A 20,851-nucleotide genomic window follows, 5' to 3' on the forward strand; every position below is an offset into this window, starting at 1 on the left:
AGTCCCATATTTCCATTTTCGGGCAATGGGCCCGAACAATTGTCATCAACACCAAAGCTTTGAAATTATTCTCTTCTGGTTTGTGAATATCTTCTGTCTGTCAATAAAAGTTGCTGCCTTTTGTTACTATTCCGTCGACAATCATGGCTGGCTCTTCGTTATTCTTAGGTTTCATCATCCCGGTGGCAGGATGGATTTCATACGTCCTGTATTCTTTAGCTGTCAACTACAACAAAGCTAAGAAAACTGGTCTACCCCTCGTTATCTTACCTATTGATTCCGGTAATCCTCTATGGATGGCCGTTGATACCAGGATTTTACCATACTTCAAAAATCTACCCTTCACCAAAAACTTTACTCGTTTCAATTATCGAGGATGGGAAATTCACGATCGATACAAAGCTCATCAGGAGATAGGCGATGCTTTTATTCTCGTGACTCCGGGCAAAAATTGGCTACAACTTTGCAATGCAGAGACTTTGATTGATATCAATGCACGTGGTAAAGAATTTACTAGACCAACGGAGATGTTGGCCATGTTAAACGTGTTTGGACCTAATCTTGGAACGACCGAGGGAACACAATGGCAGCGTCATCGCAAAATCACAGCCACTTGTTTCAACGAGAACAATAATGAAATTGTTTGGTCGGAGGTCATTCGTCAAGCTACTGGAATGCGAAAATACTGGTCATCAAAGTCCTCCATCAATACCATTGGCGACGACGTACGGACGTTGTCGTTACACGTGATGTCTAGTGCTGGTTTTGGAAAATCATATCCATATCAAGGAGCAGAAGAAGAATCTGACACTCAAGGCTCCGCTAATATCAGAGATGCATTGAAATTGATTTTGGACAATTGTATCGCTTTGGTTGCATTAGGTCCAAAGAATTTGGATAAATGGTGGTTGCCAAAAAGTTGGAAGCCACTTCATGAAGCTACTGTCACATTCCAAAACTATATGACAAATGCATATGAAGAAGGAAAGAAAGCTGCTGCGGACGGAAACACACATGGGAATAACTTGATGAATTCACTTGTACGTGCATCTCAAGCTGAGAGCAAGGAAGCTTCAAGCCAAGGTGGCCTGACGGAACAAGAAATTTACGGAAATATCTTCGTCTTCAATTTCGCTGGTCACGATACCACAGCCAATACATTGGCTTTTGGTATTGCCTTGATTGCTACTCGTCCTGATGTTCAAGATTGGATCGCCGAGGAGATCAACGAAGTATTTGGCGATCAAGATCCGGAAACTTCGAACTATGCAGAAATATTTCCTCGTTTGAAGCGTTGTTTGGCTGTTACTGTAAGTCATCATATGCACCCAACTCACTAGACTCATAACCATTCCAACTCATATTGACCCTTTTTATAGTACGAAACAGTCCGTCTCTTCACCCCCGTAGCCATCGTCAAAACAAGCGGCCCCGAACCCCGTGAACTCAAAGTAAATGACTCAACTCACATCCTTCCACCCCACACCATGATTATTCCCAGTTACTCAGCCATGCACACCCATCCCCGTCACTGGGGTTCCAATTCTCTTGCCTGGGAGCCTTCTCGCTGGATCATCCCCGCTTCAACATCATCCTCAACCCCGGCTACTGAAACCTTTTTGGAATTTCCAAAGGCAAACAATCCGTTCATTGCTTGGTCTGGTGGTGCGAGAGTTTGTCCCGGGAGAAAATTCTCGCAAGTTGAGTTTGTTGGGGTATTGGTGGGTCTTTTCAAGGATTATAAAGTTAAGCCTGTACAGCTTGAGGGTGAGAGTGAGCCGGATGCAATTGAGAGGTTAAAATTGTTGATTAAGGAGGATACCGGGTTTAGATTGCTATTGCAATTGTTACATCCCGAAAGAATGTTCTTTAAATGGGAGAAAAGAGTTTGATAGCCTCATGTGCGGGGTAAGATGTTTTTGTGGAAGATATAAGAGATATGCATTGTAATTATTTAGTTGTAAAGGTATAAAAGGCTCGTCTTATTCTCTCCACTGTGTGTATTGTTATTTGTTTGCACGCGGTCAGCACCGAACAATAGGCTTCGAGTCGTCTTTTGGTTGAAACAAAATTCGTGATTAAAAAGAGGTTTACATTCCACGCAGGTTTTTCAATCTATTTCTCATCATCGATAGTTCGGACTTATTGCCACTTACGAGTGCAGTTTCGCTGTCTATCTACATCATCTCTGACCATTCACGTTGATATCATTGTCAATCTACTCAATCTGAATTGCTACAAAATTCCCATCACGATGATCTCTTGTGATACAGACTTCAAGGAGGAAATAAACTAACGAGACCTAATCAATCTTCCCTCCCTCCCTGGTTAGTATTGTTTGTTTGGCCTGTAAATTCTATGTTTCTCTTGCCTCAGGGTCAGTAGGGTCTTTTATATCGCACTTTCGCATGCATATTTCACAAGCAAAAACTACTGTCTACTCTTTCCTAGTTTTGCATTGACTTTTTGACTATTTAACGCCCTAGAGCCTTTTGAGACTCTCCTATTTTTATAGACAAATCTTTAGCCATTGAGATTATTTGAGGGAGATTCTCTAATTATTCTCACTTCTCAGTATATCTATCTCAAACCTGTTTGTTTTCTGGATTCTAAGAAGGGGAGTAAATGGCTTCACTCGCGCAGTTTTTACATTTATATTGTCATACTCTCGCACTTCTTATTATCTTTGAATCTTCACCATTTAAATTCACTTTGTATCATTTCATATCATTCTGTATCACTTACAATCTATTTCTTCATAGCTCAAACTCTAATCAGTAGAGAAACCCCCAATGTATGCGAGTCGTAGCAGCAGACTCATCTCTTCATAAACTGGCACCATTTTGCCTCTGTTTGTCCTACAGCTCTTCATATTGGTCCTCGCGGCGGTTCTTATACTTCTCGAACTCTGAAAACTCTCCGTTATCTCGATTTTTGTGGTTCATTCCTAATTGGGAAGTCCTCATGCTTCTTTTCGTCTACAGACAAAGTGATACTGCGTATTTCATTCAATGACTGGTCGGCATAGATTTTACTATTCTTTGCGTTACATATTTATTGATTGGCGGACCTCCAATCCTGGAAATGAGATGGTGAATGCATCTCTTGTAACTAATAGGAGAAACAAAATGAATGCATTTCTCAGAAAACTTCTTTTTTGTATAGAGTGGATAATACAATGTTGATTGAGGATTTACTTGTTGTTTAGATATGTTATTATAAACAAAGTATTCAATACTTAGGATTATAGTTTAGAAGTAAAGATCATCAAATCTCGAACTAACTGATATATTCAAAACGTCTGAAATTGTTAAATTTTATTATAAAATTGAATTATTCTTAATTTTCTAATAGCTTTTAGATATTGAACATTCAAATTTTTGTGTTGTTGAATTGCAGTTCGGACTATTGAATACTTTAGCTACAAGTATTATAGCTGATATCCAGAAGTTATACATCTTGCTCCTCTGAGAGTCCGATTCTTTAGATTGTGATTGAAATAGAGATAGTAACAACAATCGCAATCTTTTGTTGGACTCATGAAGACTGAACACTTGCTACCGTTTTCTTCATCTCATCGTTACGTCTTGACAATGTGAAATCCACCCCTTCCCCTCCCCCCAAAAGATTCATTATACGTTTCGACCGACTACATATTTTTAATTTTAGCACATGTGAGGTCGTTACTTGCTTGAATAGCCATACACACTCGACAGAGTCCTGACGTGAATTGTGAGACGAGGAAATGATTATCACTTCAAAGCTTATATATATACTTCCAATGTTCAGTTTCCTGGAATGCAGAGACAGCGCATCATGTCTAATGCAACCTAAGCTTAGAGCCTCCTACTCGTTTGTCTCCCATATAAAACTTCCGCTACTCGCCTGATGAGAGGCTATATACTCCTCCTTAATTATCCAAAGAAGTCACAAGGGTGCTAGATTATTTTAGGCCCAGTGATTGAAAGTTACCCGCATATGAGAAGTCTGTCATCACGCCCGTTCCTGGATCTGTCTATGGGAACTGAGTCGCAACGGACCTTGAATTTCATTGTCATTTCTTTCAAATAATTGCCATCGCTTCTTCATTTATCAATAGTAAGTAGCTGCTACCACTCGCTCTGAACTCCGTCGAAAATGTCAATGATAGTTAATCTACACAGCCAAGTTTATATGTGTAGTCTTTCAATAGAAAGTACCAGTAATCACCCAAATTTCTCTTCTTTAAGAAAATACACATTTCAAGCACACCATACGTTTTGTGATTTAATGAATTAGTTCACAGTTTGCTTCCTCCAAGGCCTTCTTCTTCCCCCTTTTATAACCTCAATACTGAATCACAACTCAAGAGCATTCCACTCCTTGTGTCTTTCGTTCAAAGACCTAGCGTTATCCCACTTTTTCGGGATATATAAGATGTAGCGAATGTTTCAAGCATGCTATCAAGGTAGCTTCCAGATTTAAGAAACGCATGATTTGCAAGGAAATTTCGGGGACATATAAACACATACATACCAATAATCTTGACCTCACTATTTTGGAAGCCTATTCTGACTAAGTATTTTTGGTCCTCCATCAAGGATCATATTTTTACTCAATATCTGCGCGAACTTCTAATCAGTAATATGGGTCTACCGTTCTTCTTTGGTAAAACTACCTGCCTATACCTAATTTAACGGCAGCGGCTTTTTGGGACTGTACCAAGCTTTTTTGTCAACTCCGAATCTGTTGATTCGAAATTTGATGAATACGAGCTTTCGCATGCTGTCGATTGTCAGACGTGTTGAGCACTTTCGATTTCGCATTGAAATCATGTCTTCCATTGAGATTCAGACCATTAATTACTGAGCTCTGTGCACCGAATAAAAATTTGAGGAGGAAGTCATGAATTTTGCATGTTGACACGAATTCAACAATCCATCAAGAGTAAAAACCAGCTGCTCGAACTTTCTGTGCATCGAAGTCCGTCAAGAATAATCTGAATTATATACGTTGAGTGCATCTCCTATTGGTCTTCAAGCTAGAACAGATGAGTAATATTACAGAGCTTATGAATATTAACATTCACTGTATTAAGATTCCTTACCAAAATCTTCAAGACTGTTACTTCAACGTGGTCCACATGAGCTATGCTCCTTCCATCTTAGGTGATAGGTGATTCTCGTCTAATCATATGATTAATTCTGGGGTATAAATATCCTATCTTCCTTCAAACTTTACAAAGCAACTTCTTGTCCAAATAACACACCGAAGAAGCCTATGGGTCCTGAGTCCACTCGAGTCACCCTATAGTTATCTATTAACAAACTCGAAATTCAAAACAGGCAAGAAATTTTCATTCTCGTTTGAAAGACCCGTGAACTTTATAGATCTTACCTTCATTCCCACTGTTGTTTGTCCTGAAAGTGTTGCGACTATAGATACTTGACCATTACTGTCAATAAGTTTTCTCATCGCCCGTACAATCAATCATAAGAATTTTGCTTACCAGGTCCCAGATCACAAATTCAGCATAAATTTATCAGAACAACACGTACAGTGCGTTTAAAATAAGTCTAGTGACTAAGACATAGTTGGAAAATGAGTAGTACCAGAGTGCACTACGCATTGAAAGTACAGAAGCAGACTAGCCACTTCGGATGCTATGCTTGGAGAAATGCAAAATCCAAGCAATTGATCCTAACGCAGTTGAGTGACAAGCGTGTTTCAATTATTTGAAGAAATGTTGCCTTTGAGAATCAGCACGCTATTATCCGATCAAAAATGGATGCAAAATTCTGGAAAAGATTTCCAGATGCCTTGTGAGACTATCCTAAATAAACACATTTTGGAGTCTTCCTAGTCGAGGGCTAAGCACCAGAGGTCGCATGCATAGAAGAAGGGGTGTTACTGTCATTTAACAGGCCAATCATTGTCTTATATCAAATGTCTCGTTCGAATTTGGACTATCGTTAAGAGGCTTTCTTGCCCGTGGAGGGATATGTAAATCGCAAAAACCACGCACTCAGATATATCATGCCCACCGAGGACCATATAAATTCCATACACCAATTACGTAGAATAGAGATCCTGAAGAAGAGCACGGAAAACACCGAACAGATGCTGTCGGGAAATCATATGGAAGAAAGTAGAGAAGTGATGAGTGGTTATATGTACCAGATGGAGATTGATTCCTGACTTGGAATAGATTCACTAAATCATTTGCAAGGTATCTCAGTTTGGGATATACTTGATTATGAATTGTGAGATAGAATATTGAGAACACTGACTCTTGATTTCTAGAATTCTTATAAACACTGGTTACTTCGGTTGGTATATCGAACATCTCATCTCTCACTTGGAAAATCGGTACGGGGTAATTACAAACATGATTCTCAAGCTTTCACCAAGTTCATTTCACAAAGAATAAAATCTTTTATGCTCAAAAAATATTCAATTCTGTTTATACAAGACATAATATATACAAGAAAGTGACATGAAGCCCATTCAACTCATCCTTCGGCTCATTCATAAATTTTCCATCCAAGCTATACCTGATAGCCCGAATCAAATCCAAAAACAATCCATCAAAATATCATCAAAAAGTTTTTTAGTCAAAGAGGGTGCTGATTCCAAACAACCAAAAGGTTGAGAATTTATGCAGCAGTGACAGTAACAGTTACGACATCGGTAACAGTGACGTAGTCGGTGATCATATCAGTAACAACGTTTGAAGGTGCCGAGGTAACAGCTGGGGCAGAAGTAACAACTGATGCTGCGGAACTAGCAACAACTGATGAAGCAACGCTGGCAACGGAGCTGGCGGCAATAACAGCGGAAGAAGAGGCTACACTGGCGACTGGGGCAGCGGAACTGGTAGCGGCAACTTCTGCGGTGGTTTGAGCGGAAGAAGAGGCGACGACAGCGGCGCTTGAAGCGGCGCTTGAAGTTGCAACAGCGGCAGCAGATGAAGCAGCGGAAGAAACAACAGCTGCTGCGGTGGCAACTGCTCCGGAAGTACCTAAATTGAGTTAGAAATTATGATCTAAAGGGTAAGATTTGTAGGGGGGGAGTAGAAAGCTTACCTTGAGCAACGGAAGCAGTAGCGGAAGCCCATTGAGTAGGACCTGGAACATCGTATGAAGCAATGGAAGCATAGATGTTAACGTTGACACCGGCATCAGTCTCGGTGTAAAGAGCAGTACCAAGAACGGTATCTGCGCTAGCTGGAACAGCGGATCCAGTTCCGGAAACCCAAAGGTTAATACATTGTGGGTAGTTTTGAGCTCCATCGGCTTCCTCAGCGGAGTGGAGTGCGATGATCTCGTGGCGGAGAACGTAGGCACCTGGTGCCAAGGACTCTGGGATGGTGACAGACCAAGAGTTGTTGTTGGCGATGAGCTGATCGGATGCCCATGTACCTGGGACGGTGGAATCATCGATAAGTCCTACACCATCGATCTTGAAGAATCCGAGGGTGGTCTTGTCGACAGTTGTGCAATCATCTCCGGTACAGGCAGCAAGGTAGTCTAAATTATTGATTAGCAAAAAGAGTATGCATAGAAATTCGACATTAGCATACCAATGACTGGACCGTGATGCGAATCTGGCCAGGCAGTCCATTGCAAGTTAACCTCACTTCCGGCAGTAACATTAACGTATCCTTGAGCGTTGGTAGCGGCCAAGTGGCAAATGATGTCGGATGTACCATAAGCATCTGGTGCAATGAAACCGTTCGATTGATCAGTTGGATCGGACCATCCAGCAACAACTGGTGCAACTTGGTCGTATTGGAAAGATGGGTCATAACCCTCATACCTATTTGAATATAAGCTTGTATTCCCAAAACTTTATTTGAGTGTTACTTACCAAACACCGTCAGCAGTGATACCTTGGACACGTCCGTGAGCAGCAACACCAGAGATAAAAGCGGCACCAGCCAAAACAGCGATCTTGGAGAAAGACATTTTTGATGATAAAATCTTGAGATTGATGATTTTGATGGAAGAAGTTTTTGGTAGATTTTCGTGTGGTGGAAAAAATGAGTGCTTGGTTTGAAAAGTTGGCTAAGCTTCAATCAATGAAGTAATGAATGTAGATAGTCACTGAGGACTGTGTAAATGAATGTGATGGGTAAAGAAAGAAACGTTTGCTTGAACGATGAAGAATCATAGTCAAAGTGGCCAAGGGAAAGATACTTATACAAACTTCAGGGAATGTGACCTAGCCCTGTATCATTAGATGAACTGGTAAGTTGTGGAGATTCAATCTGTGCACAAGCAACTGAATATCCTAGCCATTCATAAATCGCATGATTAGATTTTGCTTGCGAAGGCAGTCAAGGGGGAATTCGCAAAAGGGCTAGAAACATGTCCAAAAAGCTTATGCTCGTCATAAAGCTTGAACGAGATTGGATAAAAATTGCTTGTGGATGATTTCGAATGAACAAAAGAAGTATTCAAGGCGGTAATTTGCAATATATTTGTTGCTCGCAAGGATATTTTGATTTGAAAAGGGTGATGACCCATACATGAATCAATTCCTTCCAATGTTTTCCTCCCCACTTCATTCTGACCGATATCCGAATTCCTCAGATGAAAATGAGAGGAGATTAGATGAATTATGGGGATTTTACCACCTTGAAGCAATGGTAAGGGTATGAAACACAGATCTCGTCTAAGTAGCCCCTGCAATTCAATCCTAGGCTCACTCTGTACTAACAGGGTGACAGACTTGGTCTGTGTTCACATATCGTCGTTTCGACCATGCAATGCTACCAATGCATGGGAATTGTCTATTGTTCCCACCCAATAAACGTTCACTAGAACAGTCTAGATGAAAAGATTCAATAACATAACCAATAATGCTCCGGATAAAAACTTTCTTTGAAACTACTGACGACGTCGACTTATTAAACTTTCGGCCCCGTTCACCAGATTCCATCATTTGACCACATATGGAGAAGGATTAGGGGAATAAATTGAGTTGAAAGGGGCAGCTTTAGACTGTATCCCTATTTTGTTTTTAGCGGTTACGATGCTCTTGTCGCCAGGATGGAACACCAAAAGAAGCAATTCGGTATCCATGAATTCCGATTGAGTGATATTAACTTTGCGAATCAAACTGCGACTGTCCCAGTGTAGCAAACTGAGGGTCTTCAATTTCATCATCATCATCATCATCATCATCATCATCATCATCGTATTCTCTCGATATGTCGGACGAAGGTCCAAAAGACTCGATATAGCCTTTCATTGTTCATTCATTTCGGACAACCATTCGAAAATTGATTCTGAACCACCTGGGCACTCCGAAAAGAGACTTTGAGTGGAACCTGACTGTAATGTTTGGTACCGAATGGCGATTATTGATTCGGAAACAGGAAGCAAGCGCCGTTGAATATTAATAGGATTGGCGCTGGAATTCAAAAATAACCCCCAAGTGTGTACAATTCATTTATTTTCGGAATTGCGGCAGCTCGACAGCACTTGAGAGTTTGCCTGGGTCCTGACTAGGATTGGTGTGAAGAGAACCTAAGATATGAAAGGGCGGTGATTTCGCAAATCGCTTCGAGGTTGGTTTTGCATGATCCCATTGCTTGTCAAATTCTGTGGATGGTTCTCGAGCTCCCTGGAGGGTTTGTTTAATCTGTAGCATCTTCACATCGTGGAATATTTACAAGGGATAAGCTACCTACCGGGGAGGAAGGATTTGGCGCAAAGTCTCGACCACATTCCTAGATCTTAACATTATCTTCCACCACTCATTGAATCGAAATAGTTTAAATCAAAGTATCGGAAGAGATGCATATGTTGCGGCATGTATAATGGCGCTTGAGTACATGCATACGACTTCAGGAGGGAGCTTGCATCGACCGTGTAAGACTGCGCGGATTTGGGAGTTAAAATTGCCGTGAGCCCCTGGGTTTATTTTGCATCGCGTAGAACATTAAGTTCAATCGATTCGTATCAAGAGATCAGTATGGAAGCGATCTCGTCATTGTAATGGTGATGATCATTCATATCGGAAGAATGATTGCCCGTCCTGACTTCGACTACCTTCTTCCTGTGAAGAAGTTCCCAAATTCTTAACATATCATCCTCCGAGTGCTGAGAATCTAAGTGTTCCATTCGTATTGGCAATGTAGATACGTTTCTCCCAGGCTGTTGTTATTTTTTGAGTTGCCATTCCCGATTATTCTGCCAGTCTTGAGTTGTTTGATATTGTACAAATTGGTATCGCGACGAGTCTTCGGTCTTTTTGTTTCGACCTAAAAAATTTTGGCGCAAAGAACTTTTTGATGTCTTTAATCTTGTCGTTGGGATGTTCGTCCATTTTATATGAGGATGATGTGGTCTTGGCGCTGCTGATAGTTTTTGTCCACTTCTTGGCCATCCATGCCCCCATTATTTAAACCTCAGAATGCGTTTGTGAGATTCTTATATCGCATTTGACTTTTAAACCCCCGAGAGTTGGCTTTGGAATATTTGGTTTGCGACTGCTCCTCTATTGGCTTTATGGGAAGTGCAAAAGATGATCCATCAAAATGATGGAGGTACTGCAATGTACATTGGCCATGGTTACAACATTGCCAAAGAAATTATTGCTCTATTGACCACCGACACCATCGAGGGCAATTCTCTCTTCCCGTGTGCCTAGCTCCGAGCTTGTAGATTGCCTCTTCCAAGGTCTCTTGATCGTTCTTTCCTAATGTTATCCCTTGAATAAAAGAAGATGCCACGTGGAATGTTTAGAAATTTTATGGGTTCACAATTCGTGTAATAGATAAGCTACATTGAAGCATTGATAGATTTCTATCAATTACTATGAAAGGTGTAGAAATCAAAATCATGATATTTTGGTCGTTTTATAATGTGAACTCGATCCATGTGTTATTATGCAATCAGACTAGAGTCTGTCATCCTCTTCAACTCTGCTTCCATGTGCCCCAGGAATAAAACTTAAGATAATATCATATCACTGCCGCCTTTCAGCACGGTACGGCAAATGTAATTTATTTATCTCATGATCTGGCCCCTCGAGAAGGATAGCTGTAATTCACGGGAGGCTGACTACCATTTCTTTGATATGTATGAGATCTCGGCACTGAGTCTGGCACTTGTCTAGATTCTTGCAGATCAGGGGTGATGGGACGGCGATGCTCACGCGCTACAACCCTTTGCTTTGATAGTCGTGGATACTGTTGAGAAGTAAAAGATTTATCTTCTTTGTGCACATTACGAGGCGGGAGAGCCGGATTTTCTCTTGTTTTAGGAATAATGATGCCCCGATTTTGACCACGAGTCATCTTCCTGTTGTCATTGAAATCTCTCGCCACATCACCGTGGGCTCCATGATGACTTGAGCTCTTCTTCTGGATATCTGAAATTTTGTGCTGTCGTCTAGACTGTGAGGGTATTATAGCTTTTGGGGGAGGCTGGGAACTGGGATTTGCGCCGGTTGCTAGGACGTTTCCATATTCAAACTGGTTGAGAAGTGTAAAATCGCTTTTCTTTGCTGGTTCTCTTGATAATGGCTTTCTTGAAATTCCGTGGTTATTGTGCTTTTTAGGAGGGGTCAGAGTAGAGGTTGCTTTTGGTTTGGGAGATCTTTGTTGAAGTGGAGTGTTACGTCCGATAGCCGAGTATTCGTTTGCACCCGGCTGATGATCAGCTTCATTCTCTCCGCTCAATTCGAACTCCATACGTTGAGGAATTTTAGCGAGTGTGTATCGATCCCAGCCCGGCTTTGGTTGCCTCAGAATTGGCCCTAGATCCCGTGCTGATGTATATTTTGGTTTCTCAAGATACTTCAATTCACTACCTCTAGGCTCGTCTCGCTGCCTCTCTCCCTTCGTGGCTTCGTTTTGTTCCCGAAGACCCGAGCTATTTCTCTTCATTATTAGATTCCGATTTGAAAAATTCAAATACTAAGCTATTTGATAGAAGATGATAGTCGTGATTATGGCAGGGGGTAGTGATAACAATGAAAGACTCATACATGAGAAGAAGAAAACAATGTAAATTTCTTCCAAGTGAAGGTGAAAAGCACTCGAGGAAAGACGCATTTATATAGATACATGTACCCTTACCATAACCTTCTTCTCTGAGTTCTGGTTGCTTGAGAAGACTTCTTTTCCAACAATTAATTCTTCCAATAAGGTCCATGGCGATACAGGCACAAACCTTTAGAGTGACCAGATATCAGGGTGAAATGATTACTTCACAATAAGGCCTTTAAGAGATGTACAGATCCTCATCCTAAAAGTTCTGAAAAGTGACCGAAGACATCTGAGAACGGACCAATCTAGTGTTCATTCAGCACCGAGCAGTAAATTTTACAATGTGCCTCATGCTTTTCATCAGATATTTGAAAACTTGCGCCACGTTATTTGTTCGCTCCTCTTCCAGCCGACGTGAAAGGGCTGCAATGGTCATCAATGACTCATTGACCAGGCTTGCTTGACCACTGAATATCTCCTCTTGACACTTGCTAGAAGCTAATCATAAATACTGTAGCGAGAGACTGCCCAATCGACTTTCAACTCATGGATAGGAAAATCCCAGGTGGTACATCAATTTCAGCTTGAAAAATTAGAAGAGCCATTAGATTGAATCTTTCTTCAGTGTGATGCCACCCCGGAGACAATAGAATTTATATGTCCTACACATCGGGGGAGATGACCGACAGAGGAGAGCACGTATGAGCACATATGAGCAGCTAATGATATTATTCAGCGAAGAGGTTACGTATGCATTACGACTCTCAATCAAGATAGATCTAACGGATCCACAACATCTAGTATGGGTTGAACTTTTGTATAAAAGGTTACTCATTTCCATCGCAGCCAAGAATTGTTCACAAGATACGTTGGTGAAATCGAGCAGCCATTTGTCCTACCTGTTAATCATCGATACCCGTAGGAACACTGCGGGACGTTCCTTTCGACCTCATATTGTCGCATTATACGGGCGTTTCGAGGACACCTGAAGGGAGGAATGAGAAACCTTTACTAATTGGAATTGGATTAAGCGCTTACCAAGATTCATATAGTTCATTCTACATAAAGGAGGGTAACATTCAAAGACGACATTATTTTTTATCAAAAGTCTCACAACGTTGATGTTCGATTCAATTCATTCATCTCATCAGACCTGGACAAACATCAGTTGCCTACCTTCGAACCGATGTTGAACGTTAGGCGAGTATAAATTCCGTTTGAAACACCAACATTTCAATAACCAATCGGAGAAAATCGATCAACAGGGCGCTAGAGCAACACGCCAAGGTATTGTTTGCTGACATTATTGGTTAGAAACCACACGTTGTGCTGTAAATGGAAACCCGGGTGTACCCCTGGATTATTAATAAACTTTCGTCACATATTTTTTCTTTTTCAACCCACCTTGATCCTCATCTAATCTATATGATTCTACTTCATTTCCGCGATTAGGTTGGCAAGCTTACTCGATCTCATCGTGTGTTATAACTTTTTGGAAGGATTGAAAGAGTCAGTGCTACCACAACGGCCTTGGCTCTCAGTCTGTGCAATACGTTATGTGCTATCGGAACATGGATTCGCAAAGCTGCGCATCTAATTCCATTGAAAACCAAACTCTTCATCAAAAGACTGGTGGTGTACTCTATGGAATTAGACCTTTTGTAGAACAGTTAGCGAATATTTACTACACAGCCACAAGTGTATCATATGATTCCGAGGCTCAAGAACTTCATCCAATGCATTATGCTTGGCGTACGGAGGTACATCTCGATTGATTGAAAAACCAGATGAACAATGAATCAAGGAGGTCTTGAATACTGGAGTTGATGACAAAAGAAAAAGCGTTATAGCTACATTCGAAACATCAGGAGTAAAATATTACCACACCTAGATCGGAACATTAGATTAACGAGATTGCGGCCACGCCTACAGTTAATCTAAAACGCACCAAGAGCCCCAAAACGTTTCGAAATGCGGGTAATCCTAGTCTTTCTTCTCCGAATTCAGTACGTTCCGCCAATTAAATTAATTTCTTCTTCTCCATGTACAAACAATATTTGATCCCTTTTGGAAGCGCCTGGAATTAAGAGATGAAAGTGGTATGGAAACAGCATCATAGTCAATATATTCTCGACTTCTTGGCACTCACTGTCAACCAGATGACAAGGCTATGAGGTACGGATTAGATACATACAGATTATGGTAGAGCGCCTACCCATATCACGATGGCGTGAATGGGGTACAAGGGTATAAATCAAAGTTTTATATATTCCGACGACTTCGCTCTCCTCAATGCTTCTTCTTTCAACCACATCAAAGCAAGCCTTTGTACATTCAAGTTCTATCATTCTCTTCTCGCTCTACCACACTCTCTTTTTGCTTTAAGCATTTTACATTCATTCAGCTGGTCTAACATCTCAAATTCTTTTGTGAATTTTTTTTATCATTTGATTACCAAACTCCATCACTTTTTTTCTCCAAATTCAAAAAATATCAATCAGGATGTCTTTCTCTAAGCTCACCACTTTCGCCGGTATGGTTGCCGCAGTCTCCGCTCACGGATATGTTTCCGGTATTGTAGCCGGTGGAACCTAGTAAGTTTAAACTTTCTCGCGTCATCTTAAAACTTAAACATATTAACTTAATATAGCTACACTGGATGGCTCGTCAGCTACGCATACCAAACCCCAGAACCTGATTCGATCGGTTGGGCTGACACCAACCTTGATCTCGGATTCACATCACCATCTGCCTATACCACTGGTGATATCATCTGTGCCAAAGAAGCTACCAACGCTGCTCTCTCAGCTACCATTGCCGCTGGCGACAGTATTGATTTCCAATGGACTGTCTGGCCTGAGTCCCATCACGGTCCAGTCATCACCTACCTTGCCAACTGCAATGGAGACTGTGCTACCGTTGACAAGACCACTCTTGAATTCTTCAAGATTGACGAGGCTGGATTGATAGACGACACCACTGTTCCCGGAACCTGGGCTTCCGACAATTTGATTGCCAACAACAACACCTGGACCACTACCATCCCAGCTGATCTCGCTCCTGGAAACTACGTCGCTCGTCATGAGATTATTGCTCTCCACAGTGCCGGATCTGAGGATGGTGCTCAAAACTACCCTCAATGTATCAACTTGGAAGTCACTGGTTCCGGTACCCTCGCTCCTGAAGGAACTCTCGGTGAGGCTCTCTACACTCCTACCGACCCAGGTATCTTGGTCAACATCTACGCTGCCCTCACATACACTATCCCCGGTCCAGCTATGTACAACGCTACCGGAGCTGCTACCGTAGCCGCATCCGGAGTCGCATCCGCCACCTCTGCCGCCGCTAGCGTTGCCACTTCCGCCGCTGTTGTTGCCACCAGTGCCGCCGCTAGCTCTGTCGCTGCCGTTACTTCTGCCGCTGCTTCTGTTGCTATCTCCAGCGCAGCCGGTGCCGTTGTATCCACAACTGCTGCCCCAACCACGATGATCACATCCGTTGCCCCAGCCGCTACCTCTGCTGCTGCATCTGATGACGATGAGACCTGTGACGCATAAGCGTTTAGGTCCCTTGCTCAAAATGACAGGAGATTGATTTGGATGGATGATTGAGAGTTTGGTTTTCAATGTATATATACCTTTTTTGAATAGAAGACTCTTTTTGTAGTCTTTCTATTACACATACAAACTAGCTTTTAGAAATGATAGAAGTTTCAAGAACCCAAAAATTGTAGCACGATTGATATAGTGTGATGTGTGATATAGACTCGGATTGAATTTTGAGATGACTGTTGTGTTTATTGATGACTTGCTCGTAAATCCTTGATAGAAATATGAACCGGACTTGAACCCAGATCGTTTACTCTTCAAATCCAAATGTAGATTGTATGTTGAACAATCATATTGTGAATACGATGGGTAGAACCATTTCAATACGAATCATGCTTGATTTTTCCAGGGTTTGACCCCTTCCTCCCTCCTTCCACGGATTCTAACACTTCTTTAATACGAAACCAACTCTCCGCAAACCTAAACATTTGTGAACTGAGCTCTCTCCAAACATTCCAGAGATCCTGACAGTATTTCAAGAACGATCGACTGTAATCCGGTCTCATAAGAAAATAGTAGTACAAGGAAGAAAAGTAACGTGATCGACAAGATTGCGAGATATGCAACAAGGAATTCGATCCGATCGGTAACGTGATTGAGAAAAGATCTAGATATGCAACAAGAATATTTTTATCATCTCAGTCACGAGAAATATCATGTGGGTGGACTGTAATTGGTCGAAGAACAAGAAAATTGCAATCAACGGAATTCTCGACAACGAATAGAAAGAAGAATACACGCGCAGTGTACAATGTTAAAATTCCTATCCAAGAGTTGCTGGGATATCTTTTGAAGGATGCGTATATGCCAATTGGGACATGGTTGATTTGGCCTACTGTATCCTTGAGGGTCATGATTTCATGTCAATGCCATTTCTTGGAGAGATTGAGAAGAAAACTCTAGATTCCTTGGTTAATCACTGGCGTACTTTGTAAAATGCGATACAATATGTCGTATGTGATATTCCTAGTGGGGTGACGACATGTTCCCATTCAATACAGCACTGAATCTGCATACCAAATGAGATTTTTGAGAACCACACGAGCTTGTCATTTGAGTAGTTTTAAGAAACGATTTTCTGAATGTTCAGTGCTTCATTATATAGTATTCCGGCATCCGATACCGACTTTCCTATTTCTAAATTCAATAACAGCTTGATCATCTCGAGCTTTACAGATTTCGTGCGTGGGGGTATCATGGCATTGTAGTCCGCTTGAGAAACCACTCGCTTGAACGAATATCTTATAGTAGAAAGTCATTTATGCATCTTTGCATCACGCGGGGTAATCACTCCTCCCTTGGAACAGTTTCCCAAAGCATGAAGATCTACATCTTCACCTCGCATCTTATTCACAATATATTCTAGACCAACAATGATCCGTAGCAAATTGACATAGCGCATCCGGAAGTTCTTTCATTGAAAGATTCCATCGAATAAATCTTGGACCAAATTCAAGGGACTGTTGTGGGAATCCATTTGCAGAGCTTAGACACAATCTTTCAATACAATGCTCAAACTTGCTGCTCCGAAACACCATTGCCCTGTTTTTACAAGATTCTCAAAAATCCGGCGGCATCCTCGATAACCTTTTTGGCCATCCAATTACATTATTGGGCTATTGACTAGGAATACCAGGGATAAGAACATACAATAATCGATATCAAGCTCTTGCTATCCTCCTCTTAATCTCATACAGAGCCAAGAGACTGAGGTGGATTCCCTTGATCTGCTCCGATGATTGATGTGCTAATTTTACCTACCTCCCGCGAAGACGTGGTGGTAAGACTCCTTCCAACTCAAAACATATTCTCCAGGCGATAAGCATGGTCCTCTTTGTCTTCTGCGAGCTGTCAAATTCCAATTACCCAGATTCATCGTCAGTCAATACTGATCAGACGAAGGAGCAAAAACAGGACGTGGCACGAAAGGAGGCCTACGTTGTGAAATCAAGACCATTGATAATGTATCGATCAACAGACTCCTCACAAGATAGATTCAATCTCAAAGAAATACCGGTGGAAGATATAATCTAAGAGTTCGCATTCGAGAATACTCAAGCCTGATAAAGACATCAAGAAATAACAGACAATTTGTTTATACCAAACCAAATTTATCTGCCATGGTGGAAGCTCTTCATTGTTCGCGTACTTCGACGCGATTTCATCAAGGATGAATTTGTATCCAAAGATATTGACAGGCGCTGGGGATGCTATAGCTAAGTATCGAGCCTCATACTTTGTATGAACGGGATTTAAAGAATACCATATTTGACAACTGCCTGCATCATATGAGTTGTGTATTTCCATCACCAAATCATGGACGTATTCATGCCGCAGCCTTTGAATATTTGATAGTCTATTGATAGCCTGTTGAGATACAGACTCCTGTGTTTTTCCTGTTCCTTTTGACTCGTTCATGAACATTTCCTGGTACTCTAGACTCAATTTACTTTCAGTCCAAAGTGCAATGAGCTCTATCACATCGTTTACTTCACTGTCTAGGGATTGACGAAGAAGAGAAGTTGAACGTCTTGGTTTTCGGGATTTCCTGCGCCTGGCCTTTCCATGACGCACTCCTTGAGCAACAAAGACAGCTTTGAATGCAGTGTAAAGCAGGGACGGAGATGCGGTGACTTTGACACCAGTGGATTGTGAGACAGTAAATTCATTGTCAAAAATATTACCAGCCGCTACTCTCTCATTCAAGTCTTTTGGTAGTTGCGATCCGAGATCCGAGAAACTTCTCATGTGTAATGACAAACTTGAGTCAATCGTGGAAGGCCTAACAATCTCATGCAACTTGATTGTCGCACCTCGAGCCTGTTCCCAAAATCCTGGAAGTAGGAGAATCTCTGTTCTCGTAAGCGTGATAGGAAACTCGTCGACAGAAGATAACTCTTGGGCATTCAGCATCGGTGATGGGTTGAATTGTATATTCTCCATCTCGATCTCATCAAGGGTTATATATGTCTTTGATACAGTCCTTATTAAAACTTGACCAATCCGTGTGCTATATTTTGATGTGCGTTCAAAGTCTGGACATTCCACAGTTTGGATTTCTCCTGACAATTTTGCCAAGATACACTCAAGCTCAGACTTTTGGCTGATGATGGAAGGGTTTTCCAGAGATGGATTCCAGGATTTCAGATTGCTCGGTGGCATATGATGGCATGCTTCAAGATGAGGTGAACGGTTTGAAGATGATGACTGTAAGTCTATTGTTTCTCGAAAATGTTTCTTCAACAAATTTTCGAGTATTAATTCCACGGCATCCACGACACGTTTCTCAATTAGATGATCGCTTTCTAGGCTTCGCTCTGTTTGCTTTACAAACTTGTCTGCCATGTTTTGTAAAATGAGCCTTGTCTCCTTGGCTGTACTAACAATGTCGTCTACCTTCGCGTGTGAATAATTAACAATTGCGGAAATCTGCGAATTGGATAAATTGAGTTGTTGGATCGAGTTCCGTAGGTTTTCTATCTTTAATTTTGTTTCATCGTGTCTGGATCTGGTAAAATTTCAGAACAGGGACCAAGGGAATGAGATGTCTTGTACTCACGCGTTGTGTAAATGCTCGAGATGTCCTTTGGCTTCTCTTAGACGGTTCAAATGCTTCAAGATCTTACTAGTATTGAGAGCCAATGCGAGCCTTGGTCCCCACTTCATATATTTTCCAACGTCTGTCAAGATACCGTATTTATCGACCACATCTCGTAGTTTGTGAATTGACTCATTACAAAAGTCCAAAGCGGCAAGATGTTCAGGGTTATCTGGTATTGAGGCTGTAAACTTTGTGGAAATGCTCTTTATGATAGAAATCTCGTTATTGAGCAGCCGAAGTTCTACGGGAGCATCTCTTGCGTCCTCAAAAACGCTGTGTAAATAGTTGCAGCCTTGTGTGACTTGACCTGCCAATGAAACCACGGCGATAACTCCACCAGCAGCCGCCAATCCTTCCATTTTATGATCAAAACTTAACAAAAATAAGACTTGAGATATGGAATTAGGAAAAAGATGGAGAAATTGAGATAGAGTATGAATTAAGAGAGGGTGGGAAGTTGAGGTTGAACTACATCGCATTGTGGCTGGAGGGTTGCCATCACAGCCCTCCTTGTGTAACATCTTCCACGTAGCTGACTGCCAATTACCAGACATAATTGGAAACTTAAAACAAGAACGTAAAAATCAACAAATACAACTTTGTAAGTAAAACCTCCTCGGCCAGTGCTCCAACCTTCATTTGGAGTTTGGTAATTCTCTCGAGCATTTTGATATCCCGAAAAGCAATCGCAAATCGCGAAAGTTAAACCTACGTAGGTAGTGTTATAGCAGTGATGAGGCTGGACTGTACCATCAGCAAGGCTCCCATGTTCGAGGTCTTGAGACTTCAAAGTTTGGATTGGTGACTGAGAAGATGCATGTTGTCAGATTGGGTTGGCATGTAGCTGGTAAGAGAGTAACAGTAAGTATGGGCGAGAGCATTTCAAACGAATTCGAGTATCCATTGGAGAGCGATAGTTAATCGAGCTTGAGAATGATCAATCTCTTTTGGGTTGATATAAAAGTGTATGTTTGTGGATGAGAAACCGTCGGTCCATGCGAATGAAGTCACATCCAATTTAAATGCACATAGAGTCCATCCCGGTCACCCTAATCTGGCACTTTTGGAAACATTACCATCTCGACGTCACAGCATCGATCATTGCAGTCAATCTTTAGACTCTGGCACTCCATAACGAGACGAATACCCACATATTCTTCAACTATACCGCCTATATCATTGGCAGGTATTGTACAGCGGCAGGATGTGCGCTTGCTCCTATCACGGATATGGGTTACTTCCAGACCTTGACTCCTCAGTCAAACTGGAGAGATGAACGATAGAAAATGAGGAATAGAAGGGATGATTGTTGCAAGGGATTGATGGTGAGTTTGATGAGCAAACATAGCCTGCCAGCTTCGAAGCTCCTGGTATCTTCAACATTATCGACACAACGATCCAGATACTCAGCCCGGAGTACACGTACGAGACTCACAATGGGCGACTTGATGTTACCGGAACAGTGAGCAAGACATCAATGCACTCGCTCGAGCACGTATCGGATATCGTTAGCCAAAAAGCTTCACAGATTTCAAACTACAAGATATTTCTGTCACCTCCTGAGGTTTTACCGTGTACCATTGTACAAGTTAACCGATTTGTCTTCGCTGTTACATACGGAAGACAGAACAAGATTCCATTCCATTGTCTGAGCAACTGTGC

The 20,851-nt window shown here is 41.6% G+C and overlaps 5 protein-coding genes across 5 annotated transcripts; 2 read left to right on the plus strand and 3 right to left on the minus strand.

Moving 5' to 3' along the window:
- Positions 1-143: 143 nt before the first annotated feature.
- Bfra_008580 (putative cytochrome p450 protein) lies at positions 144-1,892 on the plus strand (the record flags this gene model as incomplete). Its single annotated transcript, XM_037338939.1, has 2 exons — positions 144-1,310; positions 1,380-1,892. 2 exons carry the CDS (start codon positions 144-146, stop codon positions 1,890-1,892), a joined length of 1,680 nt encoding a protein of 559 aa, XP_037192245.1.
- Positions 1,893-6,635: 4,743 nt separating this feature from the next.
- On the minus strand, positions 6,636-7,946 carry Bfra_008581 (putative glycosyl hydrolase family 61 protein; the record flags this gene model as incomplete). Its single annotated transcript, XM_037338940.1, has 4 exons — positions 6,636-7,000; positions 7,065-7,508; positions 7,562-7,797; positions 7,849-7,946. 4 exons carry the CDS (start codon positions 7,944-7,946, stop codon positions 6,636-6,638), a joined length of 1,143 nt encoding a protein of 380 aa, XP_037192246.1.
- A 3,056-nt stretch (positions 7,947-11,002) lies between these two features.
- Bfra_008582 (uncharacterized protein) lies at positions 11,003-11,878 on the minus strand (the record flags this gene model as incomplete). The annotated part of the gene is made up of 1 exon (XM_037338941.1): positions 11,003-11,878. The coding sequence occupies one exon, from the start codon at positions 11,876-11,878 to the stop codon at positions 11,003-11,005; it is 876 nt and encodes a 291-aa protein (XP_037192247.1).
- Positions 11,879-14,482: 2,604 nt separating this feature from the next.
- Positions 14,483-15,537, plus strand: Bfra_008583 (putative glycoside hydrolase family 61 protein; the record flags this gene model as incomplete). The annotated part of the gene is made up of 2 exons (XM_037338942.1): positions 14,483-14,574; positions 14,631-15,537. The coding sequence occupies 2 exons, from the start codon at positions 14,483-14,485 to the stop codon at positions 15,535-15,537; spliced, it is 999 nt and encodes a 332-aa protein (XP_037192248.1).
- A 2,034-nt stretch (positions 15,538-17,571) lies between these two features.
- Bfra_008584 (uncharacterized protein) lies at positions 17,572-19,548 on the minus strand (the record flags this gene model as incomplete). Its single annotated transcript, XM_037338943.1, has 2 exons — positions 17,572-19,096; positions 19,148-19,548. The coding sequence occupies 2 exons, from the start codon at positions 19,546-19,548 to the stop codon at positions 17,572-17,574; spliced, it is 1,926 nt and encodes a 641-aa protein (XP_037192249.1).
- Positions 19,549-20,851: the final 1,303 nt, after the last annotated feature.

The sequence above is a fragment of the Botrytis fragariae genome, assembly GCF_013461495.1.
Source record: "Botrytis fragariae strain BVB16 chromosome Unknown tig00000061, whole genome shotgun sequence".
Classification (NCBI taxonomy): Eukaryota; Fungi; Ascomycota; class Leotiomycetes; order Helotiales; family Sclerotiniaceae; genus Botrytis; species Botrytis fragariae.